Source organism: Mesocricetus auratus, unplaced genomic scaffold (genome assembly GCF_017639785.1).
Source record: "Mesocricetus auratus isolate SY011 unplaced genomic scaffold, BCM_Maur_2.0 Super-Scaffold_100006, whole genome shotgun sequence".
NCBI classification, from domain to species: domain Eukaryota; kingdom Metazoa; phylum Chordata; class Mammalia; order Rodentia; family Cricetidae; genus Mesocricetus; species Mesocricetus auratus.
Window position 1 is genome coordinate 82,814,691 of NW_024429190.1, and position 16,692 is coordinate 82,831,382.

At 42.3% G+C, this 16,692-nt stretch overlaps 1 protein-coding gene across 30 annotated transcripts in view; it reads right to left on the minus strand.

The window, feature by feature from the left end:
• The window catches only part of Cadps (calcium dependent secretion activator), a 452,678-nt gene that overhangs the window by 21,352 nt on the left and 414,634 nt on the right, over positions 1–16,692 (minus strand). For 15 of the 30 annotated variants that reach the window (XM_040747596.1, XM_040747603.1, XM_040747598.1 and 12 more), the window contains 2 exons: positions 16,014–16,121; positions 11,638–11,682 (listed from right to left, as the gene is read on the minus strand). In XM_040747596.1, coding sequence (XP_040603530.1) covers positions 11,638–11,682; positions 16,014–16,121 — 153 coding nt within the window. The remainder of the gene's footprint in view (positions 1–11,637; positions 11,683–16,013; positions 16,122–16,692) is intronic. The other 15 variants (XM_040747608.1, XM_040747602.1, XM_040747599.1 and 12 more) reach the window with 1 other exon arrangement.

Consider the following 16,692-nt stretch of genomic DNA (forward strand, 5'->3'; position numbering starts at 1 on the left):
ACTTCTGTCCAGAGAGTTGATTTTAGGGGCAATGCCCCCATGTTTGGGAGGAGGCCTTTCCTGGTGGGAGTGCATTCTTAAGGAGTCTCTCTGATTAGCTATGCAACTCTTATCATTGTTATGGACAAACCATGACTAACAAGCCATGATTGCCCAGAGGGTCATGAATTGCGATGTGTGTGTGTGTGTGTGTGTGTGTGTGTGTGTGTGTGTACGCGCGCGCGCACATGCCTGTGCACGCACTGCTGTGACACCAAGTAGGAAACAGTGGCTTTTATAGTAAGAACACCAGTGGATGAACAGAAGACCAAGAATGGACAGAATGGAGGTTTCTGGGGTGGGGTGGGGTGGGGTGGAGTGGAGGGCCGCATCAGGATCTGAGAGCACATGTCAGCTTTCCTTTTTAAAAGTATTATTTAGTGCTGCTGTTGTTGTAATTATTAGTGGTGAATGTGCTGGTGGTCAGGGACAAGGTTGTGGAGGTAGTCACCTCCCTCGACCTTAAATGGGTCAGGGGTGAGTCTCAGGTGGCCCCATTTGTCAGGCAGCAAGACATGGGGAGCCATCTTACCTGTTCTTTCTCTCTCTCTCTCTCTCTTTAAACTTTTATTTCTTTTTTCCCTAAGACACCATCTCTCTTTGGGCCAGAAAGGAAGGTGCTAGGTCTAGGATAGGTCACTTCCCAAGTGTCTAAGTTTGGTGAAGTCAGTTTACCAATCAAGAGGTCACAATTCTATCTATAGAAACCTATCTCACAGGGAAGCCACGGCAATCACATGCATTCAAGAGCCTAGGTGAGGGTTTGGTGCAGAGATAGCACCCAATGAACCCTTGGCTAGCATTATCTTCAACAAAATGCAAATTATCTGTAATAAGAGCCCACAAAGGGACCCTTCTCAAGGGCTTTTAGGGGAATTTAGAAGAAATAATCTCTAACAAATAGTATGGTTATTTCCAACATACCATCAAGAAAATGCACACGAGAAAACTTAAGTAATGTCATGCTGTCATTAAAACAGCCATTTGTTGGACCTTTTAATGAATTGGAGTCTTTCCCCCTGTTTGTACTTGATCTTCTAGGTGAAACTTAAACTTTCCACCCACCCCCTCACCATCCTGATGGAAACAGAATGAAAAGTACGGAGAGTGAGTCTTAAGTGTTTGAGCCTGGTTTCTGAGGCACCTAGCATGTGAGAGAGGGCACTGTGTGCAGAGCTTGGAACCCCCTGCAGCAGGGCCCTGGGCACTTCACTCTTGTTCATCTTCACAGGTGGAGAGTGACACCTGTCGATAAGGACAATAAGCAAACCAGACTCAGAGATGATTGTGAGTGGGGACACGGGCCAGCTTCAAAAGAACAGGAAGGTAGAAGACAGAGCAAGGCATCTCAGAAAAGTGTTCTGACAGTGGTCAAAGCAGGCAAGGCTCTCAAAGGAATCTGTAAATAACTAATACAACAAATGGTGGCTGCTGAGACCTGAGCTGTCAAATGACCTGTCTGATGACCTGAGTTGCAGGTCCCAGAACATGGTGGAGGGAGAGAAATGACGTTTGTAAGCTATCCTCTGATTTTCCCATGTGTGTACCCCCACAGCAAACAAACAAACAAGCAGATAAATAAATAAGTAAATGGCCTAAAACATCCATTTCCCACTTATCAGGACAGTGTATTTTGAATTCAAGTGATGATTACTGAAAACCGTGATAATTACATCCTTGAAAGGCTTAATGGCTATTTTCAAGTTAGAGTTTGAAATAGAATAGAAAATATACTTGAAAGAGGGCCCAAGATACTACAAGCAGGACTCGGACAGGGACTCATGACTTCCTGCTTAACTAATAAGTGTCAAAGGTTGTGTGTGCTGACCCCTGAAGATGGCCGCGGGGTGAGACAGGCTATCTGGGTGACTCAAGGGCTGAGACCCACGCAAGGCAAGGCATCTAGCTTTCAGCTTCTGGGGCTTTGACTAATCTAATCCTGGACCTTGGATTTCTTGTCTTAAAATGAAAATAATGGTACAGCATCTTCCTGATGTTGCTACAGGGGAAAGGGATAAGAAATTGTCTCGTGGAATACAAGGAATGGTTGGTATGAGCAACAGTTAAAAACAAGCGTAGCCTTCAGTATCTTATATCCTAAAAATCCGGATCTACTAGCCTCAGAATTCTTGATATTTGTGCAGGTAAACCGTGTTCTCTGGGGTGTGGTAGGGAGTGGGGCATGCTGTGCATTGTGGGACTTTACCATCTGCCCATTAGAGGGCAGTACCCCCTGCTATCCAATGCATGCTGGGGAACACAGTCACCAGTGGTGGAAAACTGGTTCTCAAAGCTAGCTCTTCTTAGCCAGATTCAACCCTTAGAACTCACTCTCAAAGCTGATTCTGGAGCCCCAACAGCCTCAAGTCCATGGACACAGTTTGTCTGGTAGAGAGTGGGTATGAGAACATGGCTAATATCGGAACTATATAAGGCAGCCGAGTGCCCAGTCCTGGATAAGAAGCACATGCTAAAAGACAAAACACTGCATTTTAATTAAAAAGCAAGGCTGTGAGGTTAATGGGACAGCCAATGCCTGCAAAGCAGATACCCACAACCTTGGCCAGAGTAATCATGACTCAGTGAAGATAGCTTGTGCATGTTCTGAAAGAATTTCTCCAAAACAAACAAAACAAAAACAAAACAAAACAACAACAAAAACCAGCCTGAGGAGATTGCTTGGTCAGCATACTGCTCGTTTATAAGCATGAGGGAGGGCTTGTGAGTGAGTAATCACATGCAAGTTTTACCTTAGATGTCAATAGGCACAGGGACACACATGCATACACATTTGCACACATGCAAACCTGCACATATAAACACTTGCGTGCATACACACACGTTTCCTCTAAGTCAAATTTGTGGGATTCATAAGGATGCAGTATTGGGCTGGATGTGGTGACATTTGTCATACCAGCAGCTGAGAAGTAGAGGCAAAGTTAAGCTGGCCTGTGTAGTAATACCCTGCCTCACAAAACGAAATAAAACATAAAGATGGAAAGTTAACGAGTTGGGGAGTCAAAGACACCCTAAATGGAACAATGATTCCTTGTTTAATATTTAAGCACAGACTTCCATCTATCCTCTGCCCCAATCCTAGGCATGGGCCTTCTGTGGCTCCTGTCCCTTTCACCAGATAGATTGGTTGCTGCTAGAGATGGAACCCATTGCTTCACCATGTACTCCAGGCAAGTGCTCTCTCTGCTTGGCCATCCCTCAATCACGTGGGTCCTGCAGCACAGCTGGGAGCTTTCCTACTTGCTGTCACACCCTGTGATCATTTGTTATTGTTGTTTTCAGATCCCAACCAGCATAGACATTATCATTGCCTCCTGCATCCTTAACACCAGACAAGGGTATGGGCTTGTTTTAGGCTATGAAGCCACTGGTGACAATAGCACTAAGAAAGACTCACAGAGTCATTTCCGTGAGGCATGCCCCATAGTCTGTGCTTAACAGGCACTGTCTTACTCAGTTCTCTGAATCCAGAGAGTGGGAGTATCTTGATTTAAACCACATTTTTACAGGAGAGTAAATGGGCCTGGGGATGGACCAGTACTGAAGTCAGAGATGTCTGACTGGAAAGCTTGTATTTTCAATGATAAAGGGGGTCTGGCTTTTCCCAGATGTGAAGGGACCCTTCCCACAGAGGGAATGGGTATCATTCCACAGGCTCACAGCCCCCACTTTTCTGCCCAAGCACTGGAGCTCCATGCGAACTGTACATGGGCGAGTGCTAAGTTCAAGCTGAGAAAGTTAGGTGCTAATGACTCTTTGGCGGTTTTTGTTTTTGTTTTGTTTTGTTTTTTTCAGTCTCTAAAGGATGGCTTATGATGAACCATGTCAAAAGGCTTTTGAGACAAGTTTTTGAGATATCTGCCAGGTAAGGCATTCTTAGGCAGGGTCTTTAGACTCTTTTGGTGACAAAATGGCCAGAGATAAGCTACGATTTATATAAACTCAAAGCTCCAGCAGCTCAAATGATTAAGACAAAGGATTTATGTGGCTGGTGGCATCAATCAGAGCAGCTTTTAATTTTACTTATTGATTGATGTTTTTCAGTCTCTATGCTGTGGATACTTTGCACTGGGTAGTTTTGTATTGTGGGTGAGTCTGTGTTATAAGCAGCACAAATGTTTAGCTGCATCTCTGATCTCTGGCCTCTGCCCACCACAAACCATTATATCCCCAAACTCCATGGTAAGAGACTGGGAAGTGTCTCCAGATGTGGTCAACTGTGCTCTGTAGAACTATCTCACACCAGATGCAAATGCTGATTTAGGCCTCTCCAAGGAAGAAGTCCTGAAGAGACAGGATTTCTCCATCTCAGGATGAGTTCCTAAGTCAAAGATATCATTTCTGAACAAAAAGGAGGGAGACTGCCTTAAAAGGTGATTTAGTGGATTTAATTAGAAAACAATTCATGCATTTAACATTGCTGGTCTTTCTTTCTTTTATTTATTGTGTGCATGTGTGCTCCAGCACGTACATACAAGCCCCTGCACTTGACAGAGTGTGTGTTGGGGTCAGAGGACAGCTTGTAGAATGGGTTTTCTCTTTCCACTGTGTGGCTCTTGGGCATTGAATTCAGGTCATCAGGCTTGGAAGCAGTCACCTTTATCAGCTGAGCCATATCACTGGCTTTTGACTTTGCAGATTTTATATTACTTTTTCCTTTTAAAAATTGGGCTTTGAGCTGGGCTGTGGTGGCACATGCCTTTAGTCCCAGCACTAGGGAGGCAGAGGCAGGTGGGTCTTTGTGAGTTCGAGGTCAGCCTCAGCTACAAAGCTACACAGAGAAATCCTGTCTCAAAAAACAAAACAAAACAAAGCAAGCAAACAAAAAGCTACTAAATTAAAATTGGGGTACTGAGATGGGGTTCAGTTGGTAGGTGCTTGTTGGGAGATGGAGGCAGCATTCAAGGTCATCAGAAGCTACATGGTGAGTTTGAAGCCAGGCAGTTACATGATACCCTAGTTAAAAGGTTTTTTTTTCTGTATGAAATTAGTGAGAGAGGTTCCCTCTTTCATAGTTGACAAACAGATCTGGTAATTAATAATAACGCCATCTCGGATAAAACCTATAATTTTGTTGGCATGACTGGCTAGTCCAGTGAAAATTCTGCCAAAGGCAGGCAAGGCAATTCAAGACCCTTGAAGTAGACTCACATGGGATCTTCCTGCTGTGGGACAATCCCCAGATTCAACTAATTGGACTTTTAGTTACCTTGGCAGGAGTTTAGCGGAAGAGTTGGTTGAGGAGCATTCTCCTCTGGACTGGGAACTGGGTATGAATGGAGATTGTGAGCTGAGACTTCCCTTTGACTTTCTGGACATGGAAAATGGCCAAAATACTACCCAGTAGAAGCAACTATTTTTCCTTTTTGGTTTTTTGAGGTAGAATTTCTTTGTGTAGTCCTGTCTGTCCTGGAACTTGCTCTGTAGACCAAGCTGGCCATGAACTCAGAGATCTGCCTGCCCCTGCCTCCCAAGTGCTGGGATTAAAGTTTTGTGCCACCCCACCCCACCATTTTTCTTATCTTTCTTTCTTTCCTTTCCTTTTCTAGTTAAGGTCCCTATATAATTTCAAAAAAGAAAGGGAAGCTATTGGGCAAATCTGTTTTGCTGACCTAACACACCGTTGCAGTCCCTTCTTCTGGCAAGTAAGGCTGTTCTAGAGAAAGCTAGTGAGAGAGGGCACAGGGTCTGAGCTATTTCACAAGCTCTTCCTATCATTACTCCAAGTCCCCCAAGTGTGATATGCCTTGTAGTATAGGACAGACTCCTGGGGGACAATGAACTTTTTAAGCTTCTAACAAGAATTTGACTCATCACTGCTCTCCATACTCATCAACTCACATGTGACAGTTGGTTTTAAGACAGATGATGTGCAGTACCCATTGAGGAACCCTGACCTTCCTCCGAGACCTTATTTTGCGGTGACCTCTTCCCTTTCAGATGAGTGACTCACAAGCAGGGATGGTTTTTCCCACAGGGGAAATTTGATCCTACCTGGAGACATCTGTTGCTACAATTTGCGGGATGGTGGTTGCTGCTGGCATCTCAGATAGAAGTCAGCATCATGACTCCATCCTTTAGGAGATAGACTAGCTTCCGCAATAAAGAATTACATGGCTCAAAATGTCAATATGACCAAGTGTGAGAAACCTTGTTTCTAAATAGAGTCTTCAAAACTGAGGGTTGTAATCTGTTCAGGGGAAATTTTGTTACCACCAATATTTTTGAAAGGTAGAACAGAGCATACCAGAGGCATTACATGTAGTAATGGTAAACATTGATTTACAAGCTATGTGTGTGTATGTGTGTGTATGTATATGTGTATGTGTGTGCATATGTGTGTGTATATATGTATGTGTGTGTGTCCCTATGCTGCTTACACAAGACTGCAACATTACATTTGTTTCTTAAAAAAAGAAAAACTTGTTATATTGTGTGTGTGTGAGATTCATGTATGCTAAGTGAGTACTCTATCACTGATATAAATTTTGATTCTTTCTCTGAGGTGAGGGGAAGTAAGCTTGGAAATCACTGGTTTTACTCAATATCTTTTGAACTTTGGTTTGTATTTAAAAAAAAGAGAATTCTGGTTGGGTGCAGCTGCATTAAAGGCTGAAATCGTGCAGCATTTACAATATTCCAGGGATGCTGATGCTGGAGGACCACTGTCTAAATATCAGGAACCTAGAGATGATGTCTAATATTCTATCATCAAGGACAAAATTAGAGAGCTGGCATGGTCGTTCATGCATGTAGTCTATAATCCCCAAACTCAGAAGGCAAAAGCAGAAGAATTGCTGATACTTAGAGGCCATCCTGGTCTAGGCAAGTTCCAGGGCAACCAGGGAAAAATAGGGAGACCCTTCCTCACAAAACCCCCAAACAAAGAACAACAAAATTCAACAAGCTTTGTGCAATGAGAGTAAAACATTGAAACAGTAGCCTCAGCCTTTATGAACCCTGGTAGAGAGAAAAACAATTCACTGGTTAATCAGTGAGACATACTTAGTATATCTTATCTACTTCAACAGAATGTGATGATTATTTGTTCCACAGAATGTGCCTTGGCTACTTTGTATCCTTGATGGGCATGTATGTGTGCATGAGTAGCATGCTTAGGAATGTAACTTCCAGCTTCCATACTACAAGTTTGCCTTAAGAAAATGAGAGAAACCTTTTCTAAGATACAAAAGTATTGTTCAGGTCATATTAACATGGATACTGTGACCTTAATGTAACAGAGAAATCAGCCTGGCTTCTTAGGATGTTTAATGGAACATTCTCCTCTGGAAAAGAAGACAAATTAACTGTCTTCACCAAATGTCTCCTGGAGTAGAGAAAGCTGTTCTCACAGAGACAAGCAGCTAGACTCTTTGTAGCACACCAGCTCCAGAGAAAATTAAAGACTGCATTTATAGAAGATTTATTTGCCCTACAGTAAATAAGATTTATTTCAATGGATGGTCTTGGAAGGAAGTAGCTGGATCTAGAAGACTATTTCAAGATATGCTACTAAAATGTAAATCTGTTAGGATTCTAGCAAAGAAAATGATCAACACTCAATTGCTTTTGGAGAAAGAGCTCCCATTTTATATAATTAATCTAAATCTATTAGTGATCCCCTATTTTTTCCTATGTGCAAGCCTGCTGACACCTCAAGCTACCCAGCATGGAGAGAAGAATGCCCATGTTCATGCAGACCAGAAATATGTTTTAAGGACTGGAGTTTAGTTAGTAGTAAAATAATGCTGTATCCCCAGCATTGAGAAATGACATTCTATATCTTCAACTCCAATTTCAAAGGAATCAATATCTATTATTTTATTGTTATTGTGTGTTGTGGAGGTCACAGAGTAAAAGAGGACTTATATTTGCATAGGAGATTAATTGCAACAGGGGACTAGAGATATCAGAAACCTCCTCTTTTTTCCCTTCCCCTCTCATTTTGGTAGCGCTTACTTCTATCATCTTTAAAAAAAAAGAAAAGAACCATCTCCCAGTAGAGGTGTATTCCATTGGCTAAAGACCTGGTTAAAACTACATGCATTGCAAGAATGGCAGTAAACAAAAGCAAATCCATACAAAGCAGATGTACATGATGAGAGGCACTGGAAGCTTGGGTCACTGAGTCTGGTGGCTGGGAGGGTAGACTTTTTGAAGATGAACTGAGATTGTTTATTATAATTTAAATATGTATGTTTGGTACGCATTTTTATTTAGCTATGATAACTCACCTCCTTTAAAGATACACACACACACATATATGTAATATGTATGTACATATGTGCACATTTTGTTTTTATATAGTATATATTACATGTATATTCACAAATATTCACATGCAACACACCTGTTGCATGTTTTGTGTAACAGGTAAAAATAATTACTAACCAAGGAGTGAGGCATGTGCAACTTCTCATCCCCTATTCTCTGCCCACTCCTGCATCCTTCCTGGAATATGTTCTCTTATAAGTTCCTGATTCATGGTCCAGGTCATGCTGTAAACACCAGAATGCCAAAGCCAGTTACAAGTGGAGGAGTCAACTGTGTCTCCTTCCTTGGCTGGGCCATGGATCTGTTTTCCAGTTTGTACATATATAATCACACAGGATACAAAGGGTGGCCCAGCAAATGGGTGTATGTGATCTTTGATCTTGTAACTGAAGATGAAAGAGACAAGGTCACAGTTCAAATTAAATGTGACTTGAAAAGTATGGAAAAGGGTAACTTCAGGCTGACATGGAGGTTCCCTTACAGACTGACAACCTCAAAGAAAATCTGAGAATTAACTAAGAAACCTACATCTAAATTCACCTGTCCCACACTTCATGGGAGTAGTCACCGTGACTTAAGAAATACCAGACCATGGGACGGGAGAGGGCTCAGGTGGTAAAGCGCTTGCCATTATGCAAGTGAGTTCGGCCCCAGAAGCCACATTGAAAGCTGCATATGGTGTGAGTGATTTGTGCTTGTAATTCTAGAGGTCGAGAGGTAGAAGGGAGAGAATCCCTGAGGCTCGCAGACCAGCAGTCTAGTTGAATTGGATTGCTGCAGACTCAGCAGAGACCATGTCTTAAAGAATAAGATGTGAGGCATTGTGGGAGACATCAGATACCAACCTCTGGCCTCCACACATGCGCACATACACACATGCTGATCCACTAACACCAGAATTACCAGGCCATATCCTTAGATTCATTCATTCAGCCCAGATGTAGGCATGTGTACCATAAAAAGACCCTATGCTTAGTACCTGGTTGGCTTGGGCCGTGGCCTTTGTGCCTCTCCTTAGTTTAGCCTCCCCCTCTTCTTTTAAAACTAGTTTTAGAGATTCTCTCATATGCAGAGAACAGCTTTATAAAAAAAAAACCTGGTTTCTGCTAAGTTACTAATTATGTTTAAGAGAACTACTTGGTTGAATTCAGCTTGATTTTTTTCCCCCTCAACAAATCAGTTCTATGTTTAGACGGTAATAAACTCCTCCAGTCTGCAGAGCAATTGGCACGGTGGTCCCTCTACCAAGTCAGGAGTATGGAAAGAGGGCCAGTGCTGGTTGAAAAGAAATGTATGTGACATCACACACAGCCTTGCCCACACATGTTGCTTGGCATTCTTACAAAGAATATTAGGGGACAAGCGGGAACTCTGAATACAGACAACACATTAGGTGAACACTTATTGGCATGGAACTCGGGCATCTCTAACTTAAACACATCAAGTTTTGCTTACTTCTTTAGGAAAAATTAACACAATGATTGTAATTAGGAAAAAATTGAAAGAATGAATATTAGGTTGGCCGTCCATGGGTTTTGGGAACATAACATCTGAATGTTCTTAGTTTTGCTTAGCTGTGTTTTCTAAATGTTTACAGTATATACCTACTGCATTCTAACAATTTAGTATTCACTGCTTCTTCCCTTTCTCACTTTTCTGATAAAACTACCTTCCTGAAGGCCGGAAGGCCCGTTCTGCACTGCTACCCTAGCATAGTTTTGTTGATGGGGTTAACAGGAGCTAGTTTCTGAACTGCCTGAATGAGCAAGGGGTCTGGAGAGATGGTGCTACAGACATGATGAGAAAGTCTGCTCCAGGCTGGGGCGAAGCTCAGTTGTAGAGCACTTACTCAGCCTGTGCAGGGCGCTGGTTCAAAGCCTGGCACTCAGAAGAACTCGAATTTTAAACGGTTACAACTTTAAGAAGACAATTGGTTTGCAGAGCAGGGCATTGAGCTTAGAGAAGGAACCCTGACGCTTCTATCCCACTCTGGCTTACTTCCGAGCATCATTCCTGATTATCACTATTCTGCCTGCTTCTGAAATATGTTTTAGCAAAAGTAAGTTTTAGCCAGGCTGCTATAGAACAAGGATATAAGCAAACTTGAGGTTAACATCTTCAGCAACAGAGAGGCACTTACACACCTCAGAACGGGTATGGGGTTTTGTTTAACAAGACAGACCAGTCAAGAAAAGGGTTTCCATTTCAATGTTGAAGATGAAAATAATGAGGGGTGTAGCTAACACTTACCGAATGCTTCCTTAGATTCCCATGCTGCACATGGGCGTGGCATCTCACTTTCCTAACAGTGCCCCGAGGAAGGTCCTGCTTTTATCACCCTTGTTACCTAGGTGAAGGCTCTGGGAGAATAAATAACTCATCCAAAGTCATGCAGGTTGGTCTGAAGGGCCAGGGGCAGGGTCTCTAGTCAGCACACCAAAACTCCCGCACAGGCACGGAGGTGGCTAATGCTAACAGCAGAGCGAGCTTTTCCTCCCAGTGTCTAGAATGTCACACACCTTGACTTTCTCCATTCAGACCTAAACAACTGCAGCCTATTGAACTGGTGTATACACCCCACCTCTCCCCACTGCTTACTTGGAAGCAATTTCCCTCATCTGGCAGCTGGTGGCATATCTTATGGATTTAGTAACATAACATTGTAGCCGGTCTTGGGTTCTTACTTCCAGGAGTGGCATGGTTCCTATTTTGACTGATATATATTCACACATTCAGGCCCTTATGATTTAATAAGGCTATTAAAACAAGGCTATCAGTAGATTCATATATAAATCCAGTAAGCATATCTTAATAGGCAGAGGGCTCCCGTTTCAAATTACCGCGTTAGAGGGGAATATTCACACCCAATTATTGTGCTGCCACATAAAGTGAACAAATACTCAGTTTGAAAATGGAACAGCAAATCGAAATCTGTGCGAGGCAGAGAATGCCAGGCACATGGCATATCCCTCCGAATCTGTCCACACTGCCTGATTAAGCTCTCACAAGGCTGTGTGGTAAGGGGCCTTTGCCTGATCTGATGATAACTGCCAGGGAGAAGCCAAATGCAGAGTCTCCCTGTAAATGCTTAATCCCCCAGAAGGCAGATTACGTGTATAATTGACCTAGATAATCCATGTATCATCTCTAGTCAAACGTTCCCCGGCCGGGTTCACAGTGACACGGGGCCCGTGGAAGAAAGCGGAGCGGATGCAGCATTACCACCAGCGTGGACCCCGTCCAAGTCTGAGATGGCTTTTTAATCATTCCTCTCTGAGCCTGTGAGGTTTAAGCAGATGAACTCACCCTAAGCACATCTCTTTTAATCCTGATTTTCTTCTCAGTCTGTGTCTTCAAGAAGTACAAGGAGGAAAGAAAATAAATTAATTTTCGTTTAGACTTTGAAATCTTAGATGCTTCTCTTGGTGATCTGATGTCTAATTTCAGAAAGCATCTTTCTTTCTTCCTTTTTTTTTTTTTTTGGTTTTGTTTTGTTTTGAGAGAGATGTTGAATTAATCACCAGAGAAGGAGGAAAAGAAAAGCCATCTGCATGTGCTCTCCTCTTTGAGTACCCTTCCTTAGCCGAGACTTTCAGAACATGGAGCTCATTGCAATCCATGTTTTTATAAAGCATCAGTGATCAATGAGGGTCAAAGCTTCCACTCAAAACTTAGAGCGATGTGGTTTTCCTTTAAAAATTCAGCTCCATTGGTATGCTTTGAATTCACTGTTATTATGCTTATTATGATATTCACTTCATTTAAGTGTCTGGATATTTTATTTATAAATATTAAAATCTTATTTTTCAGCAAGTGAAAACATAATTGTGCTTCATTTTTTTCTCTGAAAAATGAGAAAGCATTTGTACATCTAAAATACCATGGGGAATGACTTGGGAATTTCTCATCAGAACATTATTGGATTGCTGAAGTCCCTTTTAAGGTATATTATTAAACAAGCACTGTTAGTATTTTATAGAAAGACTATAAAAACTAACCGCGTTAATAAACAGGGAAGCTTTCACTGAAAAAAAAAACATAAATACTGTTAGGCAATATTATGTCTAAATGCATTTCTCCAAGAAAACGTACAGAATGTCTGATTAAAAAAAACAGTGGAGATGAATTTGGAACGTCTGTTTTTAAGTTACATAATAAAACAGATACAGAGAATCAAATACAGAGCCCCAAATGCTATGCCGATAATCTCCCACAAGCACCCACTTCCAGCCAAAAGTACAATGACGAGGCAGAGAAAAAAACAGTTAGAAGTCATCAGATAGGAACCTTGTTAAAACATAAAATAAGCCATTAAATGACCAGCTAGGATCCCAAATATTCTTATAGACAAGCATATAGTAAAAGCCATCCAGCCTTCCTGCAAGAGGACACACAGTAACAGCAAGGGGGGAACGAAACAATACGAAACAGCAAGAACTCAAGGGATTTACCAGGTAAATAAAGCTGAGACTTGAGACACAGTTTAAACAACAAGAACTCTTAGTTCATGCTTCTGAAATGACAGACGCCAGCAGGGACAGACAACCAGAGAGTGACACGGCAGTCGGAACCAACAACAACCCCGAACAGCAAACAGTCTCAGAAATATATAGTTTTTTCTTCATTCAAAATGCTAATTTTCTATTATTCATTTCTGCCATTTATCAAAATGCAACAATTTGGAAGAGAAATCACTCAGATCAACAAGTATTTCTCAATAGATTTCTGCCAATTGTTTAGGAAGCTGGCCCAGGCCCCCCAGCATCAGAGAGTGGGGTTGAAAGAGTAAGTTCTCTGCAATAAGAACTGGGGATTGTTAGCATTCACGGGACCCTTCTGCTTCAATATTCCCAGTTTATGTTACTGGACTCAAGAGTTTTACAGAGCACGAATGCAAAGGAATAAACACCATGCTTGAGGAAACAGAAGCCGAAAATAATCAAACATGTTGGTAATCTGATGATTTGCAGCTAGATTATAGAAAAAACAGTAAGTACTGAATTAAATTACTGGAGCTGCATGGTAATGAAGCTTTTGAGAAGCTCTGGGTTTTTAAATGACAAATGTTTTAAATCCATGACAGATTCGATAAATTTTAAAATTTTATTTATTTATTTTTGTACCATATCAGTTGCCTAGCACCAAGAGATTCCATAAAATAGGGGAGCAGGTTATTTGGAAATTAAAAAAGTAAATGGTCAAGAAACTCATGTCTAAGCAAGCTTCTAAAAGTGGTGTTTTTTTTTTTGTTTTTGTTTTTGTCTCTAGGAGGTTGGGGTGAAGTACATAGAATGGTGAGCACGGCTGGAAGGGTAGAAGAGCATGCTCAGAAGAGGGAAGCGGAGACTGCTGGGAAAAGAAAACCGGGGCAATGTGAAAGTAAGCTGTGCATGTATGAACGGTTTCTCAGAGACGTTCTGAGCTCAGGGGACTACAAGAGGCTGGGTGTACTTGTGAACAGCACGTGTTTTTGCAAAGTATATCCTTAGTAATATTTCTTTTAATTATTGATTCACATTAAAGCCCAGAGGGCTAGAATGTGCTTGTGTTCTTCTAGTTAGACAAGCCCGTTTTCCCCCATCTGTGCCAGACAGGGCTCCCTTTTAACTTCTAAATGAAGATTTGGTTGCAATTCCCTTACAAAGAGCCACTTGAATGACCATTTGCATCCCAGCCTTCAACAGGAATACCTTCAAACAAAATCTTCTCCTTGCAATTGTAACAAAAAAAAAAAAAAAAAAAGAAGTCAGAAGGGTGGATTATTTGTCAGTGAAGAGACAGGGTAAATCACAGAGTAAGCATCAAATTCAGTACTAGATGTTTTAAAGTTTCAGGGTTCAGAGGTGATTAGCACACACATTCATACAGGACCACATACATACACACACATACCCACAGACACAACACATACACAAACAGGCAGCATACACACACACTCACACACACACACACACACACACACACACACCACAAAGCTAAAAACCAGAAGATACTGATCAAAGGAAAAAAACCAACCAGGCAACCTAGGCATTGAAAAGAGCAATCTACAAGCTTCTTGAAAATTTGTCATTTGGAACTGAATTCAGTAGAGATAGGCAGAATCCATACCTCTCAGCATAGACCTGAGGGTGCTGCCAGTCTGTTTTCAATGCCTATTGGATGGGCAGCAGTGCCCCAGACAAACTGGGCTCAGGACTTTCATAGAGGCACGCATGCAGAGACTGGGAGGCCCCACTGGTGAGCTTTATGCATGTATGAGGCATTCTCAGTGGATGTGGGTCATGCTAGAAGATGTACACAGGAAGATTATTTGACTCTAATTCATGCCACTTGATAGAATGTGATAAAACATTGGACATGAGAGATAAGTTCCATTTTAATCTGAAAGAGGACAAGTGGGAGTTAAAAAGTAGCGAAGGTTTTGCTAAAGGGAGGTGATGCAGGGAGGAGAAGGGTATGGAGCAGAGAACAGAGGTGATCAGAAAAGGAAGAGGAAAACAGAAAGACATCAAGGGGCCTTTCGAACACATGCGGAAAGCCAATGAGCTGGAAGACAAAGCGCGGAGAGTCGGAAGCCGCAGAATCTGAAAGCAGTGCCAACAATGAGCTCACTTAGCTACGGGACAAACACACACAAAACACGGCGTAAATTGGTGAACACAATTACAGGAAAAATACAGAAACAAGGGTTCCACAGTTGAGCAAAACATTAATGTTCGGGCTGGCACTAAAGATACAAAAACCTAGACAGGAAGAGCTTACGTTTCACAGAGCAGAAATAGTCTGCACAGTGACAGCGGCACGGAGACCAGGACACCAGCTCCAAGGCAATCTGGCCAGGTCTACACAGGTAGATTTGGGGGACACTAGAAGCAGTATACCCAGATACCCGAACAATTCTATCTGCTTTGGCTTCAGACAGGCAGACAGTTTGAGACCAACACAGATTCCTTTTGACTTCAGTGGCTTACTTTGTAGCGGCACTAAGTCTTCCTGGGAGCCACTACCCAGGGAAGCTTGCATTTTCTTCTGTGTTTTGGTTTGGGTTGATGTGGCAGCCCACTGTTGATTTACCCACTTCTATTGAGGTAGGTGGATGGACGGGAAGCACCATGGATTACAACAAAAACAAAAACAAAAAAACTGACCAAGCGACTTACATATAAGCCTTTGGCAACACCCAGGATAGAGGATGTCTAGTCTTGCAGAAGATCCAACATGTTGGAAGACATGACAACGTGACATTTACTGCACATCTGCATGTCACAGCTGGCATCAAGCAGGCACTCTCCCTAGGATAGGGGGTGCTGGCCTCAGCATCCCCAATGGGAACGCGTCCCTTACACACGGCCAGATTGCAAGGAGGAGAACGGGGATGGAAGAAGGTCTTTGCCAGTTCAAGGAATCTGCCTTGCCAGCTCCATGCAGAAAATGCCTGCTTGCTGGGAGGCTGTGTGCCGTCCACATATCACACAGACCGGGACTCAGACACAGCCACACCAGGAGTGGGTTTAGAACAGACATGACAGTTAAGAGCCTAAGGCAGAGGGAGAGGAAAAGATTCCCTTTGAATCAGGAGCAATCCATTTTCTCAAAATGTGACTTATCCTCCTGTCTCTTATTTTGTCACATTTTGGAGGGTCTCCTCCTTGGGCTGCAAGGAGGAGAAGGCATTTACTTACATCAAATAACCTTTCTATATACATCTCCTCATTGACCTTATCACGCAGGACATCCTGAGAGTGGCGGACGAAAGTCACATAGGCGTCGGCCACATCCATGCCGGGTTTCTGCAAAGAAACAGAAAAATATGAAAATGGACTTTTCAGACCTCGGTGGATCACTGCCTGCCCATTTGCCTTTCCTCTCTGTATGTCCCCTGCACCTTTCCCTGCTTTTAGAATCACATTGTTCAGTTATGGACCAGAAGGAATTGTTAGACCCTCATGCTTTTCAGAAGCCAGTAATAGACTTTTATAGGGACTTTTTTTACATTTTTGTTTTCCTCCTAGGAAGCTTAGCTGATGGATAAAATTCTGTGCCACCCAGGGGCATTATTTAGCTTCACTTTAGACCACAGTCAAAAACAGACAGACAGACAGACAGACAGACAGACAGACAGACAAACAAAGCTAAATGCACTCTGCTTCTACCATTTTTCTCCTTTCTCTGTGTAAGACAAAATAGAGGAAGTACTCAGATATCCTCATTCAATGACTAGTCCCTTTAATTCAAGACCCTCGCAAAGGGAGTTGATCCTGAAAACATTCAGTAAGTATTTGTGTGTGCTTTATTTAGAAAAGACACTCAGCCATTTTTCATTGCCTTTCAGTGCAGCTTGGAACTCTAGGGATGGAAAAA